Source organism: Gavia stellata, chromosome 13 (assembly GCF_030936135.1).
Source record: "Gavia stellata isolate bGavSte3 chromosome 13, bGavSte3.hap2, whole genome shotgun sequence".
Classification (NCBI taxonomy): Eukaryota; Metazoa; Chordata; class Aves; order Gaviiformes; family Gaviidae; genus Gavia; species Gavia stellata.
This window is the reverse complement of record NC_082606.1, coordinates 15,881,534-15,908,038: the sequence shown is the minus strand read 5'-3', so window position 1 is coordinate 15,908,038 and position 26,505 is coordinate 15,881,534. Positions and strand designations below refer to the sequence as shown.

Here is a 26,505-nt window from a genome sequence, read left to right as displayed (position 1 = left end):
CAGGTAGTACGTGGATCCAGACAGTAACAAGTCTACTGAGGACTGGCAATTATTTCCAGTTTGAAGAAAAAGTGACGTTGGTAAGACTGGCCTTGTCAGTTGCTATCTTGCTTGGGTTACCCATGTGGCTGAGGAAAGACCCAGGGAAAAACCTGCCCCTTCAACATGGTTGAAATGTCCCTGTAATAACTGCAGCCAGCTATTTGAACCATATGTTCAAAAGAAGCTGGATCAATTTAAGAATTCGATTTCAAGCTGGAAAGATATTGTTATATTGTAGGTTTTTTAATTCTCTCCCCTGCCCTATTTCCTTTATTCTGAAGCCCTTGAAAGACTAGATATTAATTTAGTCCTCCTTCAGCTGCAGAACTACAGTGAATTAAAAGAACTCACTGGTACATAAAGCAACCACCTTAAATACATGTAGGAGTTAGTACCAGTGTTCTCATAGAGTTGCAAAGTTTAGGCTGAGGAGCTAACGCAGTACTTCTTTCAAGTTCTCCTTTTTGAGCCTAGCTTGTACATCTGGAAAGAAACACACATCCAAAGCTGCTGATGTTCTTTTATAGCCTGGCTTTTCACTCAGCTTCTATTTGAGCTGGATAGTCTTGGCCAAGATCCTGAAAGTATTGACTGACTGTAGAGTTTGACACCTGAGACACTGTCGCAATTCTAGTGCAGCACTGATTAGGAATAAATCTCCTTCCCAGCTGATCATCCGGTTTCTATTTCTTGTGGTAGTCAGGGTGTTGAGAGCAGTACAAAATAAACTTCCTTTCATCTTAAAAGTTGCTAGTCTGAGTTGATATGTTAGGATTCTTGTAGCAGTGTTAGCTGACAAATCTAGCTGGTTAGCACAGTCTTATATTTAACATGGCAATTGATATTCCTACCCAACAGTAGATTACAAAAAGCTTTAATGTTGTTTTTTATCTCCAGGCTCAAAATGAGTGCCACACTGGAAACCTCTGAACTGCCGGCAGTGTTTGATGGGGTGAAGCTAGCAGCAGTTGCTGCCGTTCTATATGTTATAGTTCGCTGCTTGAATTTAAAAAGCCCAACTGCTCCTCCTGAACTCATTTACCAGGACTCTGCTTTGGCCCGCTTCCTACTCAAATCCTGCCCACTTTTGACCAAAGAGTAAGTATTATATTTTGTCGATGTTGACCTGTGTTATAGGGAGAAGAGCTGCACTTAACCATTCTTCTGCTTTGTGTGTTTGTTAAACCTGGGTGCAAATGAATGTCAGGGTATTCTTTTGATTAAAAAAAACCTGTTCCAAGTGAAGCATTTTGTTATTGTTAGTGTCCCAGGTACCTGGATTTAGGACCAAGCCTTATTGTGTAGGGCCTTTTATGGATGTAGGGAAAAAGTAATCTCTGCCCTTCTGTATTGTAGCTGTAAGCTGATATTGTACTATACCAGCACTGTATAGCTCACTGTCTGTGGAAATGGGGGAGGGATGGATGCAGTCAGCACTTGTTCCTGTTCATGTACTCCCCTTTCTATTAGGGAAGAAATCTGTTGGGGCTCATAGGAAGGAAATGTTTTCATGGTGTGTCTGTGCACTTACAATGAACACAGGGATGGCTATTAGTTTTAAAGTGCCTACTCTTATTTGGAGTGCCTTAAGTTGATTGAAGACTAATGAAACTTATTACTGGGTAGAGCACATAACTATAACTAGTTTAATGAAGTAATGACATACTAGCCAGCTCTAAGCCTGTTGAATCCACTTTCAAATTGGCCTTATGTCAACTGTGTATTTGAGCAGGCTGATCCTTGACCGTCCATTCTAGGACCTCCAGAATCAGTGCAGCTGCCCATACCTTCAACCAATAATATGAAGCATTTACTACAATTTCATGAGGCTTTGGAGGTACAAGGACTTTGATTACAGTATTTCTCTTCTGCAATCACTCTGAAAATTTGCAAGTCCTATTTAGAAGCCCTAAATACATCAATTATCTATAAGCACTGAGTGCAGCTGCATGAACCTTCCTTTTGGACATCAAAAGACAAACTGACTTAATGACATCATTCTAGGGGAGATGAGAGGCTTTTAGCAGTGCTGTGTTAGGTCCCTTGATTACATAAGGTGTAAAATCTTAGGCCATCGGATCTGTAAACTCTTAGAGGGAAACAAAGCATTATCCATTTTAAATTAGAGCACAGAGTGTTCCTTGATGCACTCTGAGTTTGGTAGTAACGTAAGTGTGTGCTGAAGCTGAGCATTGAAATTGGATTCTTGATTATGGCTAGTGGCTTAACTGCAAAGCAGTTGCTTCCCTAAAAAATACCAGGTAACTAGAACCTCCTTAGTGATTCTTAGACTCTTGTCATCTCAGTGTTGGCACTCCAGATTGACATGTCCCTAGTCACTGAAAGAGCAAGAATGAAGCTGTGCTGATCACCAGCCTTGAAGGCGTATTAGTATCAGGCTAATCTTTGGAAACAGATTGTAAGCTAATTCAGAGTCCATTTTACTTCTATTTCAGCTCTGTTCTCATGGGACAAGCTCCTAGCACTACTGTATTAGAGTCATGTTGTGGACTTTCACTCAGATGGAAAACAAAGCATTCCCAAAGGAGTGAAAATGCAGAACATGTCTGAAAATTGCAGTACATCTGTTGTGTGTTAATTGCAGGAGTGAAGAGCTTCTTGTGGAACCCTAGTGTTGTGTTAATAGTGTCCAATCTCGGGTTGTTTGCTTTCTCTGGATCAGCTCAGAGCTCAGGCTTGCCAACTTCTCTGAAAACTGTAGCAGTGATTTCCAACACATGGTTCTTGGGCAGAACATTGCCTGAAAGGCTTGCATGATCCCAGGAAACAAACTCAGCTGAAACAAACTAGAACAAAATGTGTCAACAGGTTCAGTCTTGCTACCTGTATACCTATGCTAGGGAAGACAGGAATATAATTGCTGTTGGGGATTGAAAGGGCTTACAGGAAAGACAACTTTGTAAGATGATGTATGTGTGATTTTTTTTTTTTTGCTATTCTAGTGATGTTATCACAGCCTTTTTCAATACAAAAATTTGGAAAAAAAACCCCAAAGAAATCCTGTCTTCAGGTATAAAGGTCATCTGGAGACTAAAGGGGAACAAATATATTTAAATCCCTGCAATTATGCATGAAATAGTTTGTAGGACTAATTAGCAAAAAGCTGTATGAAAACAGCTTGTGCCATACTCCACTGAAAAATCTTGTAAGGCTTTGATTACTTGCTAATTATTCAGGGTGTTAGGAAAGCTCATTAAGCAGCTCTTTTCAAATTCTACCATGAAAGCAAAATAAGTAGCCCAGCAATCCCTTCTGTTATATCAGTACTGGGTTTGTAAGATTTGTTATAAGACCAATTCTTCTGTACAGCTGTGAACTGGCTTTCAGACCTGGTTTGTTCAGCTCCCTTATGCTTAAGGGAGGAAGGGGTGAGGCTATTGCTGGAAAAAACAGGGTGACAGGGAGAAAGCAGAAATAAGTGAAGTTATTCTATCTGTGCAGCTATTCACAAATACTTGGAAAAATGCTTTTGGATTTTATTTCCCCTTCATGGCACCACCCTCGCCTATAGACTTGCTCAGTACATTGTAACCGTAGTGTCATTCAATAAGCCAAGTGGTGGTGGGTGAATAGTCTAAGAGCTTTGGCTAGTAAAACTGCCTGAGATGGCTGCATGCTAGGTACCTTGTACTTGCAGATGTTAGTACTGCTTTTTACCATTCTCTAAACTGCTAGAAGCTTTCTACGTGTTGATCAAACACTGGTAAGCAATAGACTCTGTCTTCCTAGAGCTCATGTTTTCTTACCACTTGACTTCCCTTCTTCTACCTCTGTCCAGCTCTGTCCTTTGGCTTACCAAGTGGGTTAGCATAATCAGACCCTTCTTCATTCAAAGAACTGCTTCTTGCATGGAAGCGCATGCAAATCAGCACAGCTATTGGTGCCCTTGAGTACTTAGGCCTAACCCCTGGCTGCAGCTGTCTCCTTCTTCCTGTCTTTCAAATTGGTACAGAAAGTCTGCCATCTGCTCTCTTATTCCTGTAGAAATGCAGCATTGGCTCTTTGATTCATGAGGACAAATTTAGCCAGTGCTTGCTGTACTGGGCTAGAGATTTTTTTGGCTGTTCCCAATTTCTTGTACCATCAAGTGCGTGTGTGTATCTTTATTTCTGTAGAGGAGTGCCACAAGTGTCATCCTTATTGAAAATAATTATCCTTGCTGTCTGCATACTTTATTGTTAATAAAGGCAAATGACTGTCAAGCCTGTTAGTAAACACTGTCAAAGATCCAGCCTAGATCCTTCTTATCCTTTGTTTGCACAGTAACCTATACTGGATAAGCAGGCTGCCTAGCACCAGAAGATTCTTTTGCACTGTCATTGCTTTTTGCCTAGATGTAAGGAGACAAGCTGGCTTCAAGCTTTTCAATGTTCTTTTCCTTCATCGAATAGCGAACAGTGTTTGATTCCTGTCAACTCCTTAGTTTTTTACCCTGGGAGGAACACTTCCAGGAGAATAATAAACTAGAAGAGTGTTACTCCTGAAGCTTTGGCAGCTGAACATGTTGAGAGGTAGAGAAGAATGGCAGCTCCCTATTGGTAAGTTGAAGCATTGACCTTAGGGAGAGAAACAGCCTCCGGGGGTCTGAGTCCGTGCTAGGTGCTCTGCTGAGACATTGACAGCAGCCTTGCATTCTCCAGCTCTCATCAGCAAGGAGGATGTGCTGTAATACTCATGCCCTGTTTTGACTAGAATACTTCTTGTCGTCACTGAAGATTGAGGAGGGGTGTGATGGGCACTTTACTAAATAAAAGCTGGCTAAATTGGGAAGGAGGTGGTTTAACTGAGGAGGCCAGTCTACTTTTAAATAGTTCTGACTTCTATGCAGTTTCTATGGGCAGCAAACACTTCTACTCCACTTATGTTAGTTTCTTTTTCAGAGGCTCAGGGGAAATGGAAGCTCTGTAAGCTGCTTTAAAATTTTGCTGTTACATATTTGCTGTGTCTTCATCACGGTGAACAGTCTAGCTGAGCTGATGCAGAAAAATCTGCTTCATACATATTTGGGGGGGAGGGGGGTGAACACCATGGACTTTCAGATGAGCTTTCTTGATTGGAATTCAAATTGCATTCCCTAGCATCAATTAAGGGACAAGGTTCAAACAAGGTTTGATTTGTAAAGCATCCTTTAAATACCTTCAAACTGCTCTGTGAAGGGGGGAAAAAAATAACCTGTTCTAATGCAGGTGGCAGTTCTCAGGGTGTCCCCTGACATGGACAAATTATAAGCTCTGCTTTCTTGCTGTCAGTATCCAATGTACTACAGCACATCAAAGCTGATGTAAGAGTTAATGTTTAAAGTGTTAATCTCCTCAGATGAAATGAAGTAATGCTCCAGAAATAAGCCTGTTGCTGAACTTCCACTTCAGATCTTTGAGGACCTGAATGATGATGCTTGCTAATAAAAATAGCACAGTTCTTTTTATGTGCTTTGTGTGAGCTGCTTATACAGCTGCTGTTTTCCTAAATTCCTGCATACTGGGCGATGTACATGCTCTAAAATCATAATCTCCTGCCTGAGAGCCACTAAAACTTAATCTATGATCACATGTTGCAATTGTTTTTAATAGTAAATTGCTAGGAGAATGTTTGTGAAACACTTAGGAATTCTCTTGCTCTCAGGCACTGTTGTGGACAGCCACCTATCAAGATGTGGGGCTGTGCTGTACAGCTGAAACACAGCATTTGGAGCTAAAACATTAGCATTTGTGAGCAGATTTATGTAACCGGCTGTGAATTCACTTAGCCGGTTAAGACTGAACTCTGTACTTGTTGTGCCATATAAATCAGCTTCCATAATAAGTAACTGGCATACCCAGACCTGTTCTCCTATCTGCCTTCTGTTGCAGAATCCTGTTACAGGAAGTTACAAGACTAGCTATTAGAAGCCATAACTAACTGCCTCAAATATTTGTCTTTATTCAGAGTGCCTGATATCTATTGCAGCTGACCAAATCAAAACAGGGATATGAGTCAGTTGAAAGTCTCTGGGTCTGGAGCAAACTGGGAAGCCATTTTTATTTTACAGAAACTGAGATTTTTTTTGTTTCCAGTACAATACAACTTTGCCTTCAGATCTCCTATGTTATAAATACTTGCTTGTCTGTGCTATTGTGGTACATCATCTGTGTCCTTGTGTGGGCATGCATATATCTCTTTGGCAAGAGGTCTTCCTGACTGCTGTTTACCACCCAGCTGGCTGCTCAGCTCCTGTCATCTCTAAACTGCTATTGCAAACATTGGAAATGCTGCTTATAGACATGGTGTCTGTGCCTGGGCTCTTGTACATCTGTGAGCAGCTTTGCTGGAACGGAGCACACCAAGGAATGCATAGTGAATCATCTCCATACAGTGAAACTTGCTGTACTGGGATAATCTCTACAGTACACTGCTTTTCAAAACCACTTTGGTTTATAGCAGGCATAGAGAAGTTGAAGTCTATCATGTCCTTGAACACTTTCCCTGTTTCTACTTAATATCAATGCTGGAGGGAAGCCACCTGCTTTTGAGTGAGGGGCCCTTGTTTGGAAGACATGGTTAAATTTAGCAGTAGTGATAGTTTTAGCATAAAATCTGAAGAACAATGCTTGAATGATCCTTAAGCTAGTTACTATGTAGTTGCTCAGTCTGCATGATATCTAGCTCATGTTTCCATGTGTCACACCCTGCAGAGCTTGTTTTGTTAAGGTAAGCCATAAGAAAAATAGCCCGAGTACGTGTTCTTCTACCTACGGGATGATTGTTTCAGAGGAGCATCTCTTTTCAGCTGTTTGCCATGAGGAATGTTGGCTTCATTGTAAAACAATCTGTGCTAGCTATTACTATCAGCACTGGCTAGTTAGGTTTTTCAGCTAGATTGAGTATGAAAATGTCTCTGGAATTGTTTTTCACATAAGCTGAATTTTATTTAAGCTGTATTATCTGATCTGCACTTTCAGAGGGTGAGGAACTCTTACATAGTTCCTGGCTAGTTTTTTATCTCACCAGTGTGGTGTCATGAAGGTGCATGACTGAAGAGTTCTTTCTATGCCCTCCTCTTTGTATGGTTTTAGTAAAAGCAAGCTGAAAGTCCGCACAAACCCTGGATAAAAAGATGTCTTGTCCTTCAATCCTGTACAGTCTTGCACTGTTATGCGCAGTACTTGGTCTTGGAAGTTCTTGTAGACTTCGTCTCAAAAATATAGATAATCACTCATAGGAAGACTTTCAAAAACATTTGTCCACTGCCAAAATGGAGGGTCAACAGAAATAGTCTGACAGACAGATCATATGCCTGATTTTGCTATAGATTATAAGGATGCTTTGTGAAGTCAAACTTGTCACCAGCTGAGGACAGATTTTACTGGAATGTAGTGATACAGAGGCAACACTTTTACTGTCTAGGCTTTATAGGGTTTTGTAGTAGGTTAGATTGGCAACTTGTCTTGGTAAATTGAAGTCTAAATTTGTTAATAGCTGCCTGCTTTTGCATCACTCTGGTAAGGTGAGTTTTAATATGTCTTAGTTTTTCACTGATTATGCAAGATCTGTACAATCTGGGCAACTTCTTTCCCCCTCCCTGTTGAAGTCTCCTGGATAATGGATACTTAAGGGATTTTAGGATATCTATCTCACCATAAGCCTATTGCTTAAAGGCGATGGGCAGTAGTAAGAGAAAAGATAGGTGAGATAACAAGCTGCTGCTCTAACACTTGCATGTACTTCAAAGCTTTAACTGCTTTATTTTTAAGTGCAAACTGCAGAAACATACTTAACATGCTTAAGTATGACTAAGTGGGAGTAACAAATCTCTGCATCAGAGTACTGTCCTATGTACATTACTCATGCTGGAACTTGACCTTTGAATATTTATCTAGAAGAGTGTAGTTCCATGCAGAGTGACTAACACTAGTATATCTTTGCTGCAGGCAGTGTGATGCTTAAACAATTGACTGGAGTTAATGTAAAAGATAAGCTGAGCATTTTACTTGATCTGTAGGATGCTCAGAAACGCTAGCTTGTGCACTCTGAAGGGAGCGAGCAGTGAATGCACCCTTGTCCATAGGACTTCATCTGAAGGCTAAAACTGTGTGGAAATGTGGAACCTATAGGTAGCGTTTGTCTGTCATCATGAATGGAGTCACAGGTATTCCTGCCTTGGTTTTAGTCTTTCCTTTAATGAAGAACATCTCAATGAAACTGCATGTGCTGTTTGCCTGTGTAAAAGTGGCATAAAGGTTTGACTTATTGAAGATCGGTACTTCAGGTAACTTCCAGTTGGGTTATTCAAAGGCAGGTTTGGGGATTTTTCCCAGAGAAACCAGCTGTGACCTGAGGAGGCAGGCTGTGGCAAGTAGTATGCTCTTGGTAAGCAGTATGCTTGAAGCCATTTGTCTTCAAAGCCTCACCACTACTGCTGAATGAAGAATCTTCTAATTTCCTCTCTAAGAACATCCTGTGGTATGTGCTGCTGCAGCTGCTACATCTATTCCACTTGATGACTGTAACTTATACCTGGAAACTGAACTGTAGGTAAACATGAGGAAAAGATTGGTGCTTGCAGAGACCCTTGATTTTTTTTTATCAAGGTGGTAGCAGTAATCAGTCACAGCTGTATAACTTGACTGTTGCAGCTGGAGAAATTGCTTTTCTGTTATCCCTATGGGGTAAGACTTTGGGTTTTACCTGGGGTAATCTTTGATTTGAAAAGCACTATATAGAAGAACAATCACCAAAACTTTCTGATGCATGCACTTAACCTAAGATTAGAAACCATGCAACAATGTTGATGTCTGAGTCTCTTCCAAAAGAGCTGCACATTCTTATTATAAGTTGTATTTGACAGCTCTCCTCAAAAAAAAAAAAACCCCAACCTTCTAGCAATACCCATCTGCAAAGGACTTCTGTGAAAGAAGACAAAAAGCCAGTCAGGCATCATGTAGTGTGGGGTATGGCTACTGACCTGAACTGGTCATGATGTAAATGACTGGGGTGAAGCTAGCTACTTTTTCTTATGCTAGAAGAGCAGTGTCTCTTCCATCTGGCTTAAACGTTGCTGTTCAAAACTCTCTGCAGTGAGCTGTATGTGACTTGAGCAGAACCATCTGCAGTTCTTGTGTAGCCTTGTTTACATTGACTGCAGTATCCCGATGGATATCTACTTTGAATCGTGAGAATGTATCCACTGACTGCTTTCCATATCTACCAGCAATTGCAGAGGATGAGCTTGTACAGTCACGATCACTGCTGGGAATCTACGCACGGCTGGCGTGCTGTGCATTGCGCCTGGCAAGACCCATCTGCAGTGTGTATCTCCCAGGGTAGAGATGCTGGGCTTATAAAAGGTAGATAGTGCCACTAGCCTTATGCAGATTCTTTGAAAAGCTTTAGTTGAGTGATCAAATTCAAGATGCACTGAGGGCCAGTTTACAAGGTTACAAGCATCAGCTGGCAGCTTTTGTAGCTTTTATTGAAGTGGTATCTTCTGTGGGAATCTATTTTGGGTCTCTTTTGGGAAGTGCACTTGCAAAAACTGAGTAAAACTGTACAATGAGCTACTGTGTTGCATTGGCTGTAAGAAGTTTCCCTCATGCATGAGGGAAGAGAATAGGGAGAAAGAGTATACTGCTGTTCTTAATCTAGGCATTTTTAGCAAGACAGTTCTTATTTTTATAGAAGTTTTTTTAAGGAGTGTGTAGGGGGAACAGGGAGTTGTGGATACAAGACATAAGAGCTGGCATGGGGAAGAAGGTCCAGCTGTGTGAGTAGGTAGTGTCAGAGTGTAAAGGAGGCAAGGTTTTTGTCACATTCCAGTGGATTACGGTCTTAAGTAGTAAATCTGAGCCTCAAGCTGCCTAGTTTTCTGTGAACAGGGGAAAACATGAAAGAACAGGCTCTCTGCTTCATGTTCTCTCAAGCAGTAAAGGGAATAATTGCAGGAAGACAAAAAAAAAACCAAACCCAAAATGGGGAGGGAGCTGCTAATCTCTCGGGATGCAAGGTGGTGTCAACAGCTCTCAAGCTTCTTCTGGATACCCTGCTCTGTGTAACAGAGACCCACAGCTCCTTAATTGGAATCATGTCCCCTGGGACTGCTATTCTCCTAAAGAATAAATCATTCATGCTTTCCTGTTGAGAACTGATGTAATTGTCTTTTTCAAGGCATTGGCTTAGTCGGTCCTTTGCTGAGCAGCCAGGTGACTGCCCAGCCACCACCACATGGGCAACAGTATGTCTCCTGTTAAACCACTTGCAGCTCTGCTTGTACTAACAAAACTGATAACTAAGCCTTTACCCCCTTCTAGCTAATAGCTATTTCCCCCATGCCTTTTTTGAGGGCCAGTAAGCCAGTAAAAGACAATCTGCTTTGTCACCTAGCTTTAATATGCCCTTGATAAACAAATGTAATTGGTAGAGCCCCCCCTCGTGTTGAAAGGTATTTCCTATTCAGTGGAGCTTGGTTGGCTGGTTTTGACAGGTCCTTTTAAAGCTGTCCCAGCTTTACCTAACTCTGCTTGAGAGGCAAAATCCCCCTGTACCATGCTTTTCACTTAACTGAGAAAAGCAGTTCTGTGTAAAATCATCCCAACCATCAAGTCTTGGGCTTTCAGTCTTCTAGAACTTGCTATCAATCCTGTTGTTTCTGTCGCTGGCTTGTACAGGCAAGTGCTTATGCAAGTTCATGTGGCTCAACGCAGCAGGCTTCAGTGTTTCAATTAAAACAGATTTACAACATTTTACAGGCTTTGGACGTCAGTTTGGTTGGCTAGCAACATGCTGTCCCAATCTCACTGAGGCACAAGGCCTCTATGTATTTGGTGAGAAGCATTTAGCATGTAATGTTTCAATATAGAAGAATGTCTGGATTTTGGCTTCTGCTGCTGTCAGTGCTGATTTCTCACCTTTGAGAGCATATAAGCCTCTCCTTCTGTGTCAGGCTGCAAAGATCAGTGCTGCCAGTTCAGTCATAGCAAAAACAATTTCATATTTGTTACTGTATTTAGTAGTGAGGAGATTTGTTATGGGAGTGCTTATCTGTTCTTAAAGGCTTAACACAGCAGGGATAAGCAATGAAATTACTGCCTCTTTCAGGTACATTCCCCCCCTGATCTGGGGAAAGAGTGGACATATCCAGACTGCCCTTTATGGAAAAATGGGGAGAGTAAGATCACCACATCCATATGGACTTCGCAAGTACCTCACGATGCCAGATGGAGCAACAGCCACCTTTGATCTCTTTGAGCCGCAGTCTGAGCACTGCATTGGAGGTCAGTCAAGCAGCTGCTGGCTGCATATAGCTGCTAACTTTGATTCTGAGCACTGGGGGATGGATGAGGACCCTGCTACTTGATGTAGCAGAGAGGATAGATGTTAATTCTGGTGATGGAAGGAAGCTGCTAAGCAATACTAACCAATGTGTGGAGGCTATAAGGCCATCTTGCTATATACCTATACCTCAGACAGCAGGAGAGACCGTACTAGGCTAATTAACTGTTTGTGGCAAGAGGTGGGGAGTTAAGGAACAGAAGAAATGTCCCATAACCTGTGCCTCAGTTGAGAGGCTGGCAAAGAGAATCTGGTGGGAGGCCTTGTTTGGAGTGCCCTTTGCCTGTTAAGGCTGTGGGATCATAGAACAGAGGCTATCTGTGTGAGATTCTTCATAGCCTGACATGTATGGAAAAGAAACTAGACTTTATCTCCCCCTTAGAAACAGATTCTTGGTAGTCTTTAAAAATAGGTGTTTCAAGGTCTGCATGAAAACAAACTCCATGTGCACAGGTTATGAAGGAGCCCAGACATGAAAAGAACTCTATGAAAAAAGTAAATCATGGTGATTCCTTACAACATTATGTATGTATATTCAGAGTGAATGTCAGCTTTCAAACTCACTGTTACTAGCAGTAACAGTAACACTTAAAACTAAGTTACTGTGGCTTGACTTCAGAAGTACAATTTACCCCTACAGTAGCTGATTTCATTGTAAGCCCATGACTCCCATTTGACCTTCAGAAAAAGCAGAGTTCTTCTCTTGACTGTCTGTGAGATACTCGTATAATGCTGCACTAGAACAGTTACTGTTATCTTTATCACTGAAGAGAATCTAAGCAGTGCTTTCCTAACGAGGCAAAAATTCAGCAGCTAGAGCTGCTAAACATTGGAGCTTTGCACATAAGGGCCTGATAGCTAATTCGAAGTGCATATGCTAATCCTGAATGTAATTTACTGTGCTTACTTGAATTACAACAATTACCTTCTTAGCTGATGAAATGGTATCTTGTTAAACTAGTGAATAGTGTCAGCAGATCAAGTATCATTAGATTAGCCACAAAGCAGATGATGGCTAATGTCAGCTGATCAGAATGTCTGTGCTTAGCAAAGCTTTGTTTTGAAGATCCGTTACACCCAACTCTGGAAGGGAAACGAGGGAAAAAGGGAAAAAATAGCGAAGCCAGTCTACTTGGTGCATGAACGAGCAGTGGGCTCCAGAGCTTCTGCATGCTTAGCAGTCACAATAGGCTGTCAGAAGGCAGAACATGTGTAATGTCAAAAACATCCTTCAAAGGGAAGCATTTACTCTTGGTCTCTAGGCAGTGCCTGTAGAACTGTTTGGGCAGCTTTCCCTGAAGTTAGAAAACTGTTAATCTCCTGCAACATGAATTACTTTTTCACATCTGTAGCACTAGAACTGCTAGTCTCCTGTCCCATACTGGATTTTTGGCAGACTGGTAGGATTTTTAGCTTGCTTCTGGTAGATTGTTTCCCACGGATCTGAAATGGAAACCTTCTGAATCTCTTAATTTGCATGAAGTGACATTTACTTAACTTCCCTCTCTTTCTGTGCACAGAGGATGTCACGATGGTAATCTGCCCTGGGATTGCTAACCACAGTGAAAAGCAGTATATCCGCACTTTTGTTGACTATGCGCAAAAAAATGGGTACAGATGTGCTGTTCTGAATCACTTGGGAGCCTTACCAAATATTGAGCTCACTTCTCCACGAATGTTCACATACGGTAGGTACTTTATGGCAACTGGGGACTCGTTTTCAAGCTTGTTAAATTTCTAGGGCTTGATCAGCATCCTTCAGTATAACACAACTGCTGTATCTGAATGAGGGTAATAATTTTGTATTGTTTCTTAGGAACTAAACTGAACTTCCATGTGGGAAGAGGGAAGGCTAATACTGGCATTCAACTTTTCTTGTCTCTTTTCCCAGCTTTTACACACGTATCCTAATCCAGCAGGCAGTTCTTTGGAAAGAAACCTTTTAGAAAAACTCTTGTGGCTACTAAGAGCCTGCTCAAATGATTTTGGAGATGCTGAAATGTCAGTTTAGTGGAATGTGAAACAAACCTGTCTCTGAAGTATAAACAGTACTTGAGGCTTTGTAAAATGTAACATGAGAGGAGTTTATACCAGCCTATCCAGAAAGTACATTTCTATCCTAGTAGGGACACATGAGGATTGGTCCTTGAATGCAACAGAAATGTCAAGGAACAGCAACAATTCTACAGTACGAAAATAAAGCTACAGAAGTGTTAGTGCTTAACTGCCATGATTTTGGGCTTTCACCTTGAGTATAAGGAAATCTTTCTTAACCTAGAAATTAAAAGGAATGAGGATTTGGAACTGTGTTAAGGGTGACACCAGCTATTCTTAACTCCCCTGCTAGTGAGTAACATTATCTTTGTAGAATGTGGTGGTCTTGCCTGTGACCTGATCTGCTTGTTCCTGAGTTCTCTTGAGCCGTCATGTCCCTCTTTACTGCAAACATCTAGAGGTACATTATGTCAGGAGTAAATTGTGGGTTTAGCGGACTGGTGTTAGTTATCTTTAAAAGAGAAAAAGAAACTGAAGATCCTTACTGCTAAGAGTTTGGATTAACAGTTTGAATGTTTATCTTGAACAGTTGAATTGCCAAAACAGAAATATTATGCTTTGAGATTCTGGGTCTGGCAGGCAAATAGACTGTAATGCTGCTTTGCTTATTTTATAGTTATTAAATCTACTCCTTGGTGGAAAATGTTTCAGGAATACAAAGTACCTCAATTTCTATTGAGACCCTAGGCTGTTAACAGCTTCAAGGCTACCATGTCTTGGGAACTAAGCTAGGCCTCCTTAAAGCATTTGCTTTTTGATAAAAGTTGAGAGCTTTCTTCCATGGAGCTTTGCTTTAGACCTTAGGGAGTTATTCTGTAGTGCATCTCTTGAGACATACCTTTGAGTCTTTTATAGCCTTGGAAAGGGCAAGAAATGCCTAGCACTTCCTTTAAGACAGTAAATCACTTGGCAGAGTTGCTTGTTAAGTGGAGTGCCAGCAAGACCATGAGCAGACTTTACTCTGCCTCCAACCCAAATATCCCAGTGTCTTTCCAGCTTTTGCTGGATTCCTGACATATTTGTTGAGGAGAGAGTAGCCTAAATTTGGGATTTGCTGAATCCTCCAGCCTTTACATCGAGCTTGACCTGTTGCTCCTGCTAGGTTTGGATTTCTGAAATAGTTGCCAGCTGCCCTCAAATTATGAAGGTCGAACACTAAATATTTTGACTGCTGGCTTCTTCTAGAGGAAACTAGAGCAGTGCAGCATTCATCATCTTAAGGAAAATTGCTCATTAAGAACGTTCACAAGGAAGTGCTCAAGCCTTGCTGAAATGAAGCCTGCTGTTTCACTGAAGTAAACAAAACCGTAGTGCTCAGTCTACTCCAGAGCTAGCCAAAACCTGAGCCCTGATGTCTAGCAAGGATGCTACAGCTGGGGTGGGGGCACACTGGAGCAGTGTTAGGTTGGCACAGAGTAGAATCCCAGCTTTTAGGACTTATCTTCCTGTATGAGTTCCACAGGATAGAGCAGAGATTCTGACCCTAGGCAGGAATACAAAGCTGGAGTTTTATTTCTGTTGTTCATGTGGTGCCTCCTGTGCAGCTTGCAGTCTTAAATCCAATGGGAAGGTTAACAAAGTGCATAGACAGTTGATACCAGTGTACTAATGCCATCAGTTCTGCAGCTGCTTCTCTTCATGTTTCTTGTTCCCAAACTCAAAGGCAGGAGAAACAGCTGTAGGTACTCAGATGTTGCATGGGTGGAGGCCTTCAAGTCTGTCAAACAATCTGAGGACCCTAGTATTCCAGATGCTGGATCCCTTGGTGCCTGTGGCCTGTGGGTTGCAAGTGGGTGTTTAGCTGAGAGCAGAACAGATCTGTACGGAGCACTTACCTGTTCTGTTGAAGAGAGGATATCCATATCTCTTCTGGGAAGCTGCAGTATCTTTACCTCTTCAGTGTTTAAAAAGGGCTAGCTGCCTCTGCTTAAACCCTTCCCTCTGATTCCGGAGAGCACCTGCTTAGTCAGGCTCTGCAACAGTCCACTGAGAGCTCTGTCCTGACAAGACAACTCCATTTCCATCACCTCCCTGCATCAGCATGGATTTAAGGACCCATGGCAGTCTTGCTAAAAGCAAAGGAGGAAGTTACTTTCCTGACACCCCGTTTAAGTTCAGAAGTGGCAGACTGCCTCAGAAAGGTAATGATGTATGCTGTTCCAAGATAGTAATGTCAAGGCCAGAGTTGTTGGACTCTGCTTTTTAAGCTGTGTTAGAAAGAAGGGTTTGGATTGTCAGATTAGCTGTTGCCATGATTTTTTAAGCAAGTTAATTTCATCTTACTTTAGCACTCTGTCAGAACTAGGTGTAAGCTAAGGTCCATAGGACTCATAAAACAGACATATGAACACATGTGTGAATCTTTAAAACTTCAAGGTTATTGAAAAGTCAGAAAGGGTAAGAAGCTGAACTTAAAGCATACAACTGAAGCTTAAAGTGGGAACCTAGGTATGTTAGGAGATGATTCTTGACTTTGTCCTTATTTTTAGGTTGCACCTGGGAATTTGGTGCCATGGTTAATTACATCAAGAAGACCTACCCTCAGACCCAGCTGGTTGTCGTGGGCTTCAGCCTGGGTGGAAATATTGTGTGCAAATACCTGGGGGAGAGCCAGGCCAACCAGGAGCGAGTCCTGTGCTGTGTCAGTGTGTGCCAGGGATACAGTGCACTGAGGTAGGTCTAGAGACTTCTCCATGCTGGTCTCTCCTGGGAGGGGTGCAAGAGGGGACAGACCTTTCGCAGGGTGCATGTGGAAGTGGAAGGTGAAGAGCATGTTGCTTCTCTTGCATTGAACTGGTCTGACAGACTGCAGTGTGGAGGATGCCACCCTTCTGAAGGAGCAGCACAAATCAGCATTCTGTCAACAATGCAAATAAGTGGGGTTTCTTTCTCTACCTGGCCAGGTACATGCTGGCAGCTTCTGGTCTGTGTGTGTGAGCTTGCCTAACTCTGTCTCATTGCTACAGCATCCTAAGAGGAGGCATTCCCTGTGCAGTCCTGGTATAATTAACCAAGCAGGCTGGGCAGCATGACAAACTGCTGAGATGATCCCAGGTTTGCAAGCAATAGTTTACACTTTCTTATCACTCTGAGACGTATCCCTTGGTTCCTAACAGCTTTTCTGGCTTCAGCGTGCAGTTTCATCTGGCAGCTCTTACCTGGGGAGACTGGAAAGAGAAACACAGCCATACACTGTCAGTCCATGCTCCCTGCTTAGTGTGTGTCACTGAAACAGTGTTATGGGCTGATGAGGAGATGGAGGGGCACTTGCGAGCATGTTACACAATTGTGAAGGTGGGGAGAAGAAGGCTCAGCCCTGAAGTCTGCCTAAAATGTTAACCTGTGGTTCCCCCCCTGCCCCCCGAAGCCAAGGCTGTAGCACTTCACAAGAGCTGTAATGGCTCCACCTAGTGCTAATGCTTCCATTTACTGACGGAGTATCTGGGTACAGCACTGCTGCTTGAAAACTGGTGGCTCAACTACCATGCAGTGACTTCCCATGTATGCACAGTTAATGAAGATTAAAACAGTGTAACTGGCTAAGCTACTCTCAGTTTTTACTGTCTGTACATATGGACAACTACTAAGGTGTAGCTGACTTTGCAGTAATTTAACTGCACTTTTGAGCCCTGAGACTATTTGTAAGGCAGAAGGGGCTAGGGTATTTGGGTCGAGCCTAGGGTATTTGGGTCAAATCCTTTGGGCAGATAAAAAGGTGAAACTATGGCAGCCCTGTGAGGGGCTTGCTATGGAATTTGGCCCCCCAGCCTGGTCAAGGTAGCTGGAACTCTGATGCTGCTGATGCTTTGCCTGTATAGGGACCAGTTTGGTATTCAGCAGTCTGAAGACTCCTTTTATGAGTTAAGCTCTTACAGGTGAAAGTAAGAAGCTTTTCTGGAAGCATTAAGATGTGACTTAAAGGTTGATATGCATGTTGGTAATATTCTAGCATACCTAATCCTTTTTGAGATCAGATGTGACTACTGCTAAAAGACTGTATAATCTACTGCTAGGTCCCCATGAGTTCCCACCCTTAAAATCTGAACAGATGCTTTCAGGAACAGTTCTGTTTTGTTTCAACTAAAACGTTCTTAGTTGTCTTGGGCTTCTGGCATGGAGCACAGAGCATCACTTTAAGCCAGCTCTTCAATTGCAGCCATCAGGCAGGGTTTGCAAGGATCACATCTGGCTGAGGTCCACCTGGTTCATCTTCTGCGATTACACAATATTGTATTTCTGGTCTCCAAAATGATGTTGCCAGTAATGCTGTTCCTTGAGCTGATTTCTGTAGTAGTATGTCATGATGTGCTGGTGGAACAGCAGGACAAGGACAACCTGTTTAACAATCCTGCGCTTGGATATTCTTGTGGAAAAATAACAGCTGCTTGTCTGACTTTAATGTGAGTCTTCAGTGGGTTGTGTGGATTATTGAGCTCTTGACTCCACCTGCTGGGTAAACATCTACTAGCAAATCTCCACTCACAAAACATCTGTTATGCATTACTGGGCAATCAGCAGGAAGACTTTTCAGATCTTGTCTCCCTACCTAATATCTACTTCTGCTTTAAATGCTAATTAGCTGAAGAGCTAGGGGAAAGGGACATCAGTAAATATGTACTAGGCAAAAGACAGGATAGGGAGGGCCTTGTGCCCCTGGTTATAGAAGTGGGAGGGAGGAGGTACAAAGCACCTCCAGGTGGAATGGTTAAGCCTTAGCCTTTTTGGGCTTGGTCTGGTAGGTTAAAATAACTGGCCTCATCCCTCTGGGCTACATGAAAGTGGATTACCCAGGTAGATATGACCAGTAAGTTTACAATACCATTTTCTTTTTTTATTAGCTTGTACAGCCTTTGTCCCCGAAATAACTTTAGGAAGTGAAGGAAGAAAAGTGGTGGTGAGCAAGGTGAATCAGGGTTCTGAAATATGAAAGCCTTTGCAGAGCATTAACCATGAGTCCCATAGATGGGCATAAAGTAACAGCAATACTAGGATCTGCCAGAAGAGTATGAGGCTCTCGGTTTAATGAATTAACACAGAGTCAGGGGAATTTATTCCCTGAGGCTAAATGTGGGGACATGTCTCCTTATTCCTTAATCTCTGCCTGCACAGGCTTGATTCTGCTTCTTGATCTTGTGGAATGCGTCTTCACCATAGCTACAGGCTGTGGGGAGAGTCCTCACTTTGAAACCTGTGCAGTCCTCAAAATACCAGAAGCTGCCTTTTGTCAGTGCTTGCAGCTTTTCATATTAGGAGTGCTGCTGTACACCACAGGAACTGCAGGGAAATGTAGGAGCTTTAACTTCAAATGTTTTGTAATCACTTCAAAGATTTGCTTGGAAAATCTTTTGAGAAGAAAGAAACATGTATCTTCCTTGTCTTCCTCCATTCCCCTGCCCTGGCATAAACATGGTAGGTATAGTCTGGCTAGACAAAAAGATAAGCAATTTAAAAAAAAGAAAAAAAATCCGTACTCCAGCATTGCTTACCCCAAGAAAACAGGGCTTGCTTTTGCTCTGGTAGGGAACTTACAGGTTGTGGCTTGGGAGGTCATGCTAAATCTGCTGTAGTTCTCATGGTATGTTAATGTTTAAATGGTAGGAGTACTTCAGTAGCTGAAACTGCTCCCAGCATTCTTAGGTTGCTCAGTAAATGATAGCGTGTTTCCTCAGAAACAGCAAACCCTGCTAAGGGCAAAGCTATAACCTGCCCATGACCCTGCATAGCAAAGGAGTGCTGGTATCTGGCAGAGCTCACAAAGTCTGGATGACTTTAATTCTGTTTTAACAACAGATAAGCTGTGAAGTGCTATTTTGCTTTGAGAATAGGTAAAGACTTCAACTTAGATGCCACTTGCAGCTGCAACTAGTATTTATTCCTACAGCTCCTGCCAGTGAAGCTAAAACAATAGCAATGTCTGCACGTATTGGAGACATCTGCACAAATTATTTCTTCTGCAGAGCTAATATACACAATAGACAAAACTTTGTTCAGCAACAGGTTTTAGTCCTTTCCTTGGTAGTCTCATTAGGTAAATTATATTCAACTTGTGCAAAGGGATACTAAAATCTTCTTGTCAGTGTTGCGGATCTTGATTGATGGCTCTTAAATGCTCTGATCAAAACAGCTAATTGCATTGTGCAAAATGAGACTGCAGATCTGTTTACTGATACTACCGAACTTCATCAGAGTAGAAATCATTTCCCGGAAGAAGTTAAGCTGTGGCAGGGAAGGCCTGGAGATTTGTTTACATAGCCTCTAGGCTGCTGTAAGATGTTACAGTATATTAATCAGATCTTTCAGGATCTCCATTAACAGCTTTGATTGTTCTGCACTGTGGTTTTTTTTCTAGGGCACAAGAAACCTTCATGCAGTGGGATCAATGTAGAAGATTTTATAACTTTCTCATGGCAGACAACATGAAGAAGATCATCCTTTCTCACAGGTACTACAGTACATTGCTTACACTGATAGGATTGATTGGGTCAGTTGCTATATTGAATTTGTCTTCTCAGTCCTTTAAAATCGGACTCCTGAAAGATTATGCACCAGTGCCTTGTTTGGTCTTTAGATGAACCAACAGAGAAGGGGAGCCCATGTCAATCTCATTCGTACACTGTAAAATACACAAATAAGCTTTGGTGATCTTGTTAGAAGAAAGCAGGCTTTGTTCTCTTTTTGCCTTCTGAGGAGACTTGGTTAATGAATAAACAAGATGTGCACAGGAAAAACATTGCAATTAGACTTCAAAGTGGAGTATTCAGCATCTGTTCCACTTCTAGCCAAAGAATTCCCTGTTCAAGGAGCCTCTTGTTCTGCCACCTACCTGAGGTAGATTAATCTTCAATATCTGCTGTATGGGGCTGCTGCTTATCAAATAAGCAAACAGTCAAACTGTAGCTCTGGCTTCTAGCTGTTCCTCTAGAAAGAGCATGTAGCCAGCAAAATACTTGGTGTTGCTCTTCCTGGAGTGCAAGTGTACTTGTACGATCCCTGTGCTGATGTTGTGGACTGTGGCTGTCACATATCAAAGGAATGTGTTTGTTAAAACAGGTGATATGTTCAGTGTTGTTTCCTCCATAAGAAGTTCTCTGGGTACTTCTTTCTAGGGCAATAAATGTGTAAGTACCTCATCTGTATATTTGAAGTTGCCTGACTCGAGGGAAAAGGAGTGGAATATCTAAGACCCATTCCAATTAAGAGCATGTGTCACTTGCAAAATTTTTGTTCATTGTTTACACTCCCGTGCAGTATGAAACACTTGCAAAAGGAGCTAGGGCAGCTGACATGTAGGATGATCCACATAATTCATTCCAGATTGACAAATATTTAGACAACTTGACCAAATTTAACATGTGAAGTTAGGTAAGCCCCCATTAAAAGGTACTTTAGTTCATAACCCAGAAAAAGACGGTGCTGGCTTGAAGGCAAGTCTGTTAAGTAAACTTTTTTCATAATCATTTGTGCTCTAAGGCAGCTCCCCCAAATCAAATCTAGCCTCCCTCCTACTCTGCTCTGCAGCTGTCTCTGAAAGGGAATAAAAACCCCTTTCCAACTTGTGGCTTATGTTCTGTTTGTTAGGGGAGCAGTTTGTTCTGGTAAAGAAACACATCTTCTCCTGAGGGCAATAACTTATTACGACAAGTGTCCATAGTAAATAGCTTTCTGCTAAGATAATGCCCCAACTAATTTCTGCTGTGCGAGCTAACCTAATATCGGTGCTGGGGAGACTTCTGGACCAGATGGAGAAGGAGATGCTATGCCTAGGACTGCTAGTGCTCTCACCCAAGCTACCCACGGGTTTGGTCTGAAGCCAAAGGACACTCCCTCTAACCCAGCTGCTGTTCGAAATACCCTTAGCGCGCTCTGTTCTGGGAAGATTCTTTTTAGAGGCACCTCATGCAGTTTTTCAGTATAACAGGAAAACATTTTTTCTATGAAAAGGCTGCTAGGGTTTCTGTCACGCCTTGCTGCAAAAGAAGGTGGACAAATAAGCTGTGCTTGTTCCCAAGAAAGCCTCATGTATATGTAGCCTGCTTCTATCCTTATCTTGTCAGACTTGTAAGCTTAGTTGTCCTTGAACAGGTCATGGCTTTGCTGCCCTTGTTATGTTATTTGGATGTTTTTCTTGATGTTACTCTTTCAGGCAAGTTCTTTTTGGAGATAACAACATGAAGAAGCCACAAAGCCTGTCAGATGCTGATCTGAGCAAACTCTATACAGCAACATCCCTTATGCAGATTGATGATAACGTTATGAGGTATGAAGGGCGATTATCTGATCCTGTGTAGATCTCTGAAAAGTACCTTCTCTTTCAAGTGTTGCATGCCCCTTGCTGTGCCTGTAGGAATCTGCTGAAATACAGTGCTGACAACCTCAGAAATTCTTCCTTGCCTTCACATTGAATAAAACTTAAAAAGAAAAAAAACACCCCACAACTTACTATTGACAGTCACAGCTTCTGTAAAATAATTCAGGAAGCATTTATTTATCAGCAAATTTGAATCTGCAGCCTTCAGTAACGTAGGAAGAGGCCAGCTCTGCCGCAAGCTCTAGCAAAAAACAGTACAGTATGTGGCAGGCAGCTCAAACTGCCCATGAATGTCCTTAGCCCTGCTTGAATTTTGAAACAAACCTTCCTCCCAAAAATCACTCCTGCCTTCTCAATAAACATTAGGGTTGGCTGAGATGATACAACCTCTTTTACTTGTCAGACTTAACACCTAAATTAAGCTTTCTGCTTTATTAGGCAGTGGCCTGTTACTGCCTGTGTCCTTGAAAACTACATAGCACTTTCTTCAGTGGCAGTGTTCATACCATGGCATGTTCTGTATCAGGTATTGACACCTTTTCAAAATGAAGCTATGAACTGTCGGCTATACAGCTGTAACAATTTTGGCAGGCTGAGGGTATGGCTTGCTGCTTTTTCAAAGCCATTCCTAGGGAAATCTCCCTACTTGGCCCAAACTATAAAGGGATGAGGGACAACAGCTATGTTGTCTTTCACATAAAAAAACCCCAACACTTGAGTATATAGGTTTACTGAATTCTTGGTTTGGGATGGAGAGCTAAGGATTTGGCAAAGAACTGGGAACCACAGTGAATTCTGTGTGGCTTGTAAGCAGGCCCTTTTGTCCAGTATGTTTGAGGTTCATAAACTGTGGTGAGTTTGTATTTGAAAAGGTTTTCAGGTAAAGATGGACAAAATAACTCTTTCTTCCATATGTACAATTACTTAAGTGAAATGGGATACTTTAAAAGAAAGGTGCTGAAGGCTGCTAGACTTCAACTTGTGTGCTTAACTTGCCCATACTATCACAGTGTTTGAGTAAGCACAGAAAGCATGAAGGCATGTGCTGCCAAAGGTGAGTTTTGCAGAGACACTGGGTAGAAAAAAAGCATTGTCCATGAAAATTAAGGCATCATTCCTATCTCTACTTATATGTCCTCACTTAAAGCAAGAGTCACAGGAGTACTAGAAGTAGATGATTGCAATGATGTTTTTTCTATTTCAGGAAGTTCCATGGCTACAGTTCCCTGAAGGAATACTATGAAGAAGAAAGCTGCCTGCATTACTTGCACAGGGTAAGCTCTTGTAGCAGAGACTGCTCTTGTACCTTCATTTTCCTTCCGGAGAGAAAATGCACTTTGGTTACTATTGATATCTAGACATAGCTGTTTTACCTGGGATTTTCAGAAATAGTCAGACACAGTATATTAGAGTGGGATTTCAGTTCTTGCTACCTCTACTACTGGGGCTAAATGCTCTGAGCTCTTAGAGCTTATAACCCTGACTGGTGATAGCACCCAAGTGGTCTAGATAAAGCCATGCATTCAGCTGAACTGCTTTGAGTGTATGAGGATAAGGTGGGAAATGGGTGGTGGCATAGAGCCTCCAGTTTCAAGGAAGAAAGACTTACTAGATACTGCAAAAGAGACCCGGGATACTATCTGACAGGCAGACGCTTAGCAGACTGAAGTTTTGCAGAAGTGGAACTGGAAGATTAATTGCTCCTTGATCTACTGAGCCAGAGGATGGAGATGTTCCAAGGGAGTTTCCTGGACTCTAACTAAGGTGTCCGTAACAGAGCTGGCACTAGCTGCGTGATGTGCAAAGCAATACAGAGCTAAAAAGGGTGTAGCTATTTGAATTCTGAGAATGGGGAAGATCTGTGACTCAATTTGTATTTGCTCTGATGCACCCCTGCCCCTTTCATACAACTGAGTTGGGAGGGAAAAAAAAATCAAATGCTGCAAAGTACTCCATTGGTGAAAGGCCACCAGTCTTAAATTTTTACTCTTTTCTGCTTTTCTGATGCTTTTTCAGGTACAGTGCAATTCTGAAATAAAATGTCTTAATTCAGTTAAGCTAAGATGCTTTTACAGTTGGTAGACTGAAATTTAAATACCATCCCCTTACTGTTTTTCCTTTTCTGCCATGTTTCTTGATGCAGATCTATGTTCCTCTTCTGTTGGTTAATGCTGCTGATGACCCTCTTGTGCATGAGAGTCTTCTATCAATTCCAAGAGCTCTTTCAGGTATGTTGAAGCAGTCTGCTCCAGCTGTGCATATTTGTGTACCTGCAGCTTCTTATCACATCATGATCCATGATTTCAAAGCAGCTTAACTTGCCTCCTTACATTTGTAATCCTGTGGGAGGTGTACTAAGCCTCTTTAAATCACTAGTCTCTAGAACTAACAAGGCTAACCTTGAGCAGGAAGAATTTGAGTCCTTTCAGGCACCTTCTGCTGTTTTGGCTTGTGTTGATAGCCAGGTTACATTCTTGAATGGAAAAATTATTCCACATGTCTTCATTCCTCACTGAGATTTAGTAGAAAAGTGATATTCTATTATAGGGATAGACTCTATCAAGTACAGATGAAGAGCCCCCTTTGATGAAGAGCTGGGGCGGGGGCGGTGTACATGCATAGCTGTATTATTTGGTACTGAATTAGATCTCTCCCTTGAAAGGAGTTCTGTGAGCTGTCTATCTTCAGCCAAGAAAAAAGGCAAATTACCTTTAGAAGCTCAGAGGAGGGAGCTGGTTGTTGCTTCATCACACAGATAGTGGGTGCACAGGGAGGGAAGCAGGGTTCATTCTTTTCCTGGTTGAAAGCTGTGAGCAGAGAATTTATCCACAGCTGCTTCCAGACAGAAGCAAGCACAGGGATTTTCTCACTGTACATGGAATGAGGTGGCTGATGTACTGTCAGAGCTGTGGTGCAGCTCGACATAATGCTAACAGTCCTAGTTCCAGTGTGCATGAGGTAAAGATGTTCATTCATTAAAGAATGAGCATTCTTACGACAGTACAAGTATTGCTGTAAGGGCCCAGCCAGCAGTGTTTGGGCAACCTTCTTGTACTGGCTGAGATTAGTTCCTGCAGACTGCTCTGTTCTGTGAAGCTGTAAGGTTATGTGCTTTGGCCTTCAAAGTAGCTGTGGCCTTTGTCAGTGCATTTCTGCTTCCTACACAATTGCTCCTTTAGTTCAGATGCTATGCCAAGGATAGAGTTGATTATTACCACTTAAGATCGTTTCATTCTGAGCTCCAAGATGTTAACTTTCTGGAACTTTGTGCCTCCTTTTGTTTTACAGAGAAACGGGAAAATGTCATGCATGTGCTGCCCCTTCATGGAGGCCACCTGGGATTTTTTGAGGGGTCTGTACTATTCCCAGAACCTCTTACCTGGATGGATAAGCTTGTGGTACAGTATGCCAATGCCATCTGCCAGTGGGAGAAGACAAAGTCTCACTGCTCGGACACAGAGCAGGCTGTATCTGGCCAGGAGTAATTGACCCAAAGACTCTGGATCACTTCAATATATCTCCCCCTTTGGGAATGTCTTGTTCCCACACCTGCTGCTTCAGGTTTCCATTCTCCTTGATATCCTATGGCTGGGGTTTGATCACAATGTTTTCTTCGACAGTGGAGTTAAAGCAGAGGTTAATATGTGGTCAGAGCATCTTTGCATATATAGTCACTTGGGTTTGTAATTACTGTTCTGCTTGAAGAATTAGGTTGCTTACTGTGACTTGTAACAGGGTTATTGAGCTAAAGACTGCTTGCTTTAATATAGCAGAAGTTCCAGATGTCAAAATCTTTTCACCTGCTGGTCAAAAACTTGATCTGCAGCATTTGTTTAAGTATAGATGACAAGGTACCTATGACTCTGTTCTCCTCTGTCCTAGTGCTGGAAAAACCCTGTACCAAGCCACAAGCTGGTGAGTGGTTCAGTCTGTAAGCCACTAAAATGTGGCTTGGAAAAACAGATGCTTGACTGCAAGTGGAGTTCCAGCCTTGCACCATCTCAAGGGAAGCCTTTTGGTTCCTAGGAATGCACTTACACAAGTGAATCAGTTTAAAAATACTTAACTTCTCTATGCTTCAGCTATATGTGGATCGGGGTGTCTTTATGCTGGTACTCTAAGTAGAGAAAAGCTGCAGGCTGGTAATACCAGTTAATGTTCCTATGTAAACATGTTCTCGCACCAAGACCAGATCAGTCACCTTGTCATTTTCGCCTCTTTTTAAATGTAGTCATCTCTTTAGTACTGGATTTTTTGTTTCACCCAGGGCTTTTTAAAGCTGGCTCTGGCTTCCAAATGGAAACCAGTGATGAAGAATCTGCTGGATCTTTCTGTGAGCTCAATCTGTTTTTAAGAATACTTCGTAGAGAATTATGTTAGGGATTAACTTGTTTGGGGGGCAAGGTATCTGTTTAGATTTACTCCCCTTATGTCAGGGTAAATAATACCAAAATTCTTCCCCTTAGCTTTCAAAGTGGCAGATGGTTTTTGGACACATGACTTGCCTTACAGTTGATGGGGTACTGGATGTCTCTAGCCCTGTGCAACTAAAACGGTATCTCTGCATGGCTAACTACTTACATATCTATGTAAATGCTGTAGGATTACTGGCTTCAGTAAGACACTGGGCTCTTCCTCACTTGAATTCCTTTTCCACACCCAGACACCCTCTTCTAGTTTTAATGTGCAAAATGAAGTGTGAAAGCTGTTTTTAGGAAAGGTGCCTACTCAGTTGTGCTTTTCCCTCAAGTAGCTGTTATGGTCTGTGCCAAGAT

The 26,505-nt window shown here is 42.1% G+C and overlaps 1 protein-coding gene across 1 annotated transcript; it reads left to right on the top strand.

Annotated features, from left to right (window-relative positions):
* On the top strand, positions 1–25,993 carry ABHD2 (abhydrolase domain containing 2, acylglycerol lipase). Its single transcript, XM_009816816.2, has 10 exons — positions 1–80; positions 940–1,140; positions 11,134–11,309; positions 12,888–13,055; positions 15,912–16,095; positions 19,772–19,864; positions 21,566–21,679; positions 22,935–23,004; positions 23,874–23,958; positions 25,019–25,993. Exons 2-10 carry the CDS (start codon positions 947–949, stop codon positions 25,213–25,215), a joined length of 1,281 nt encoding a protein of 426 aa, XP_009815118.2. The 5' UTR covers positions 1–80; positions 940–946; the 3' UTR covers positions 25,216–25,993.
* The last annotated feature ends 512 nt before the right edge of the window (positions 25,994–26,505 follow it).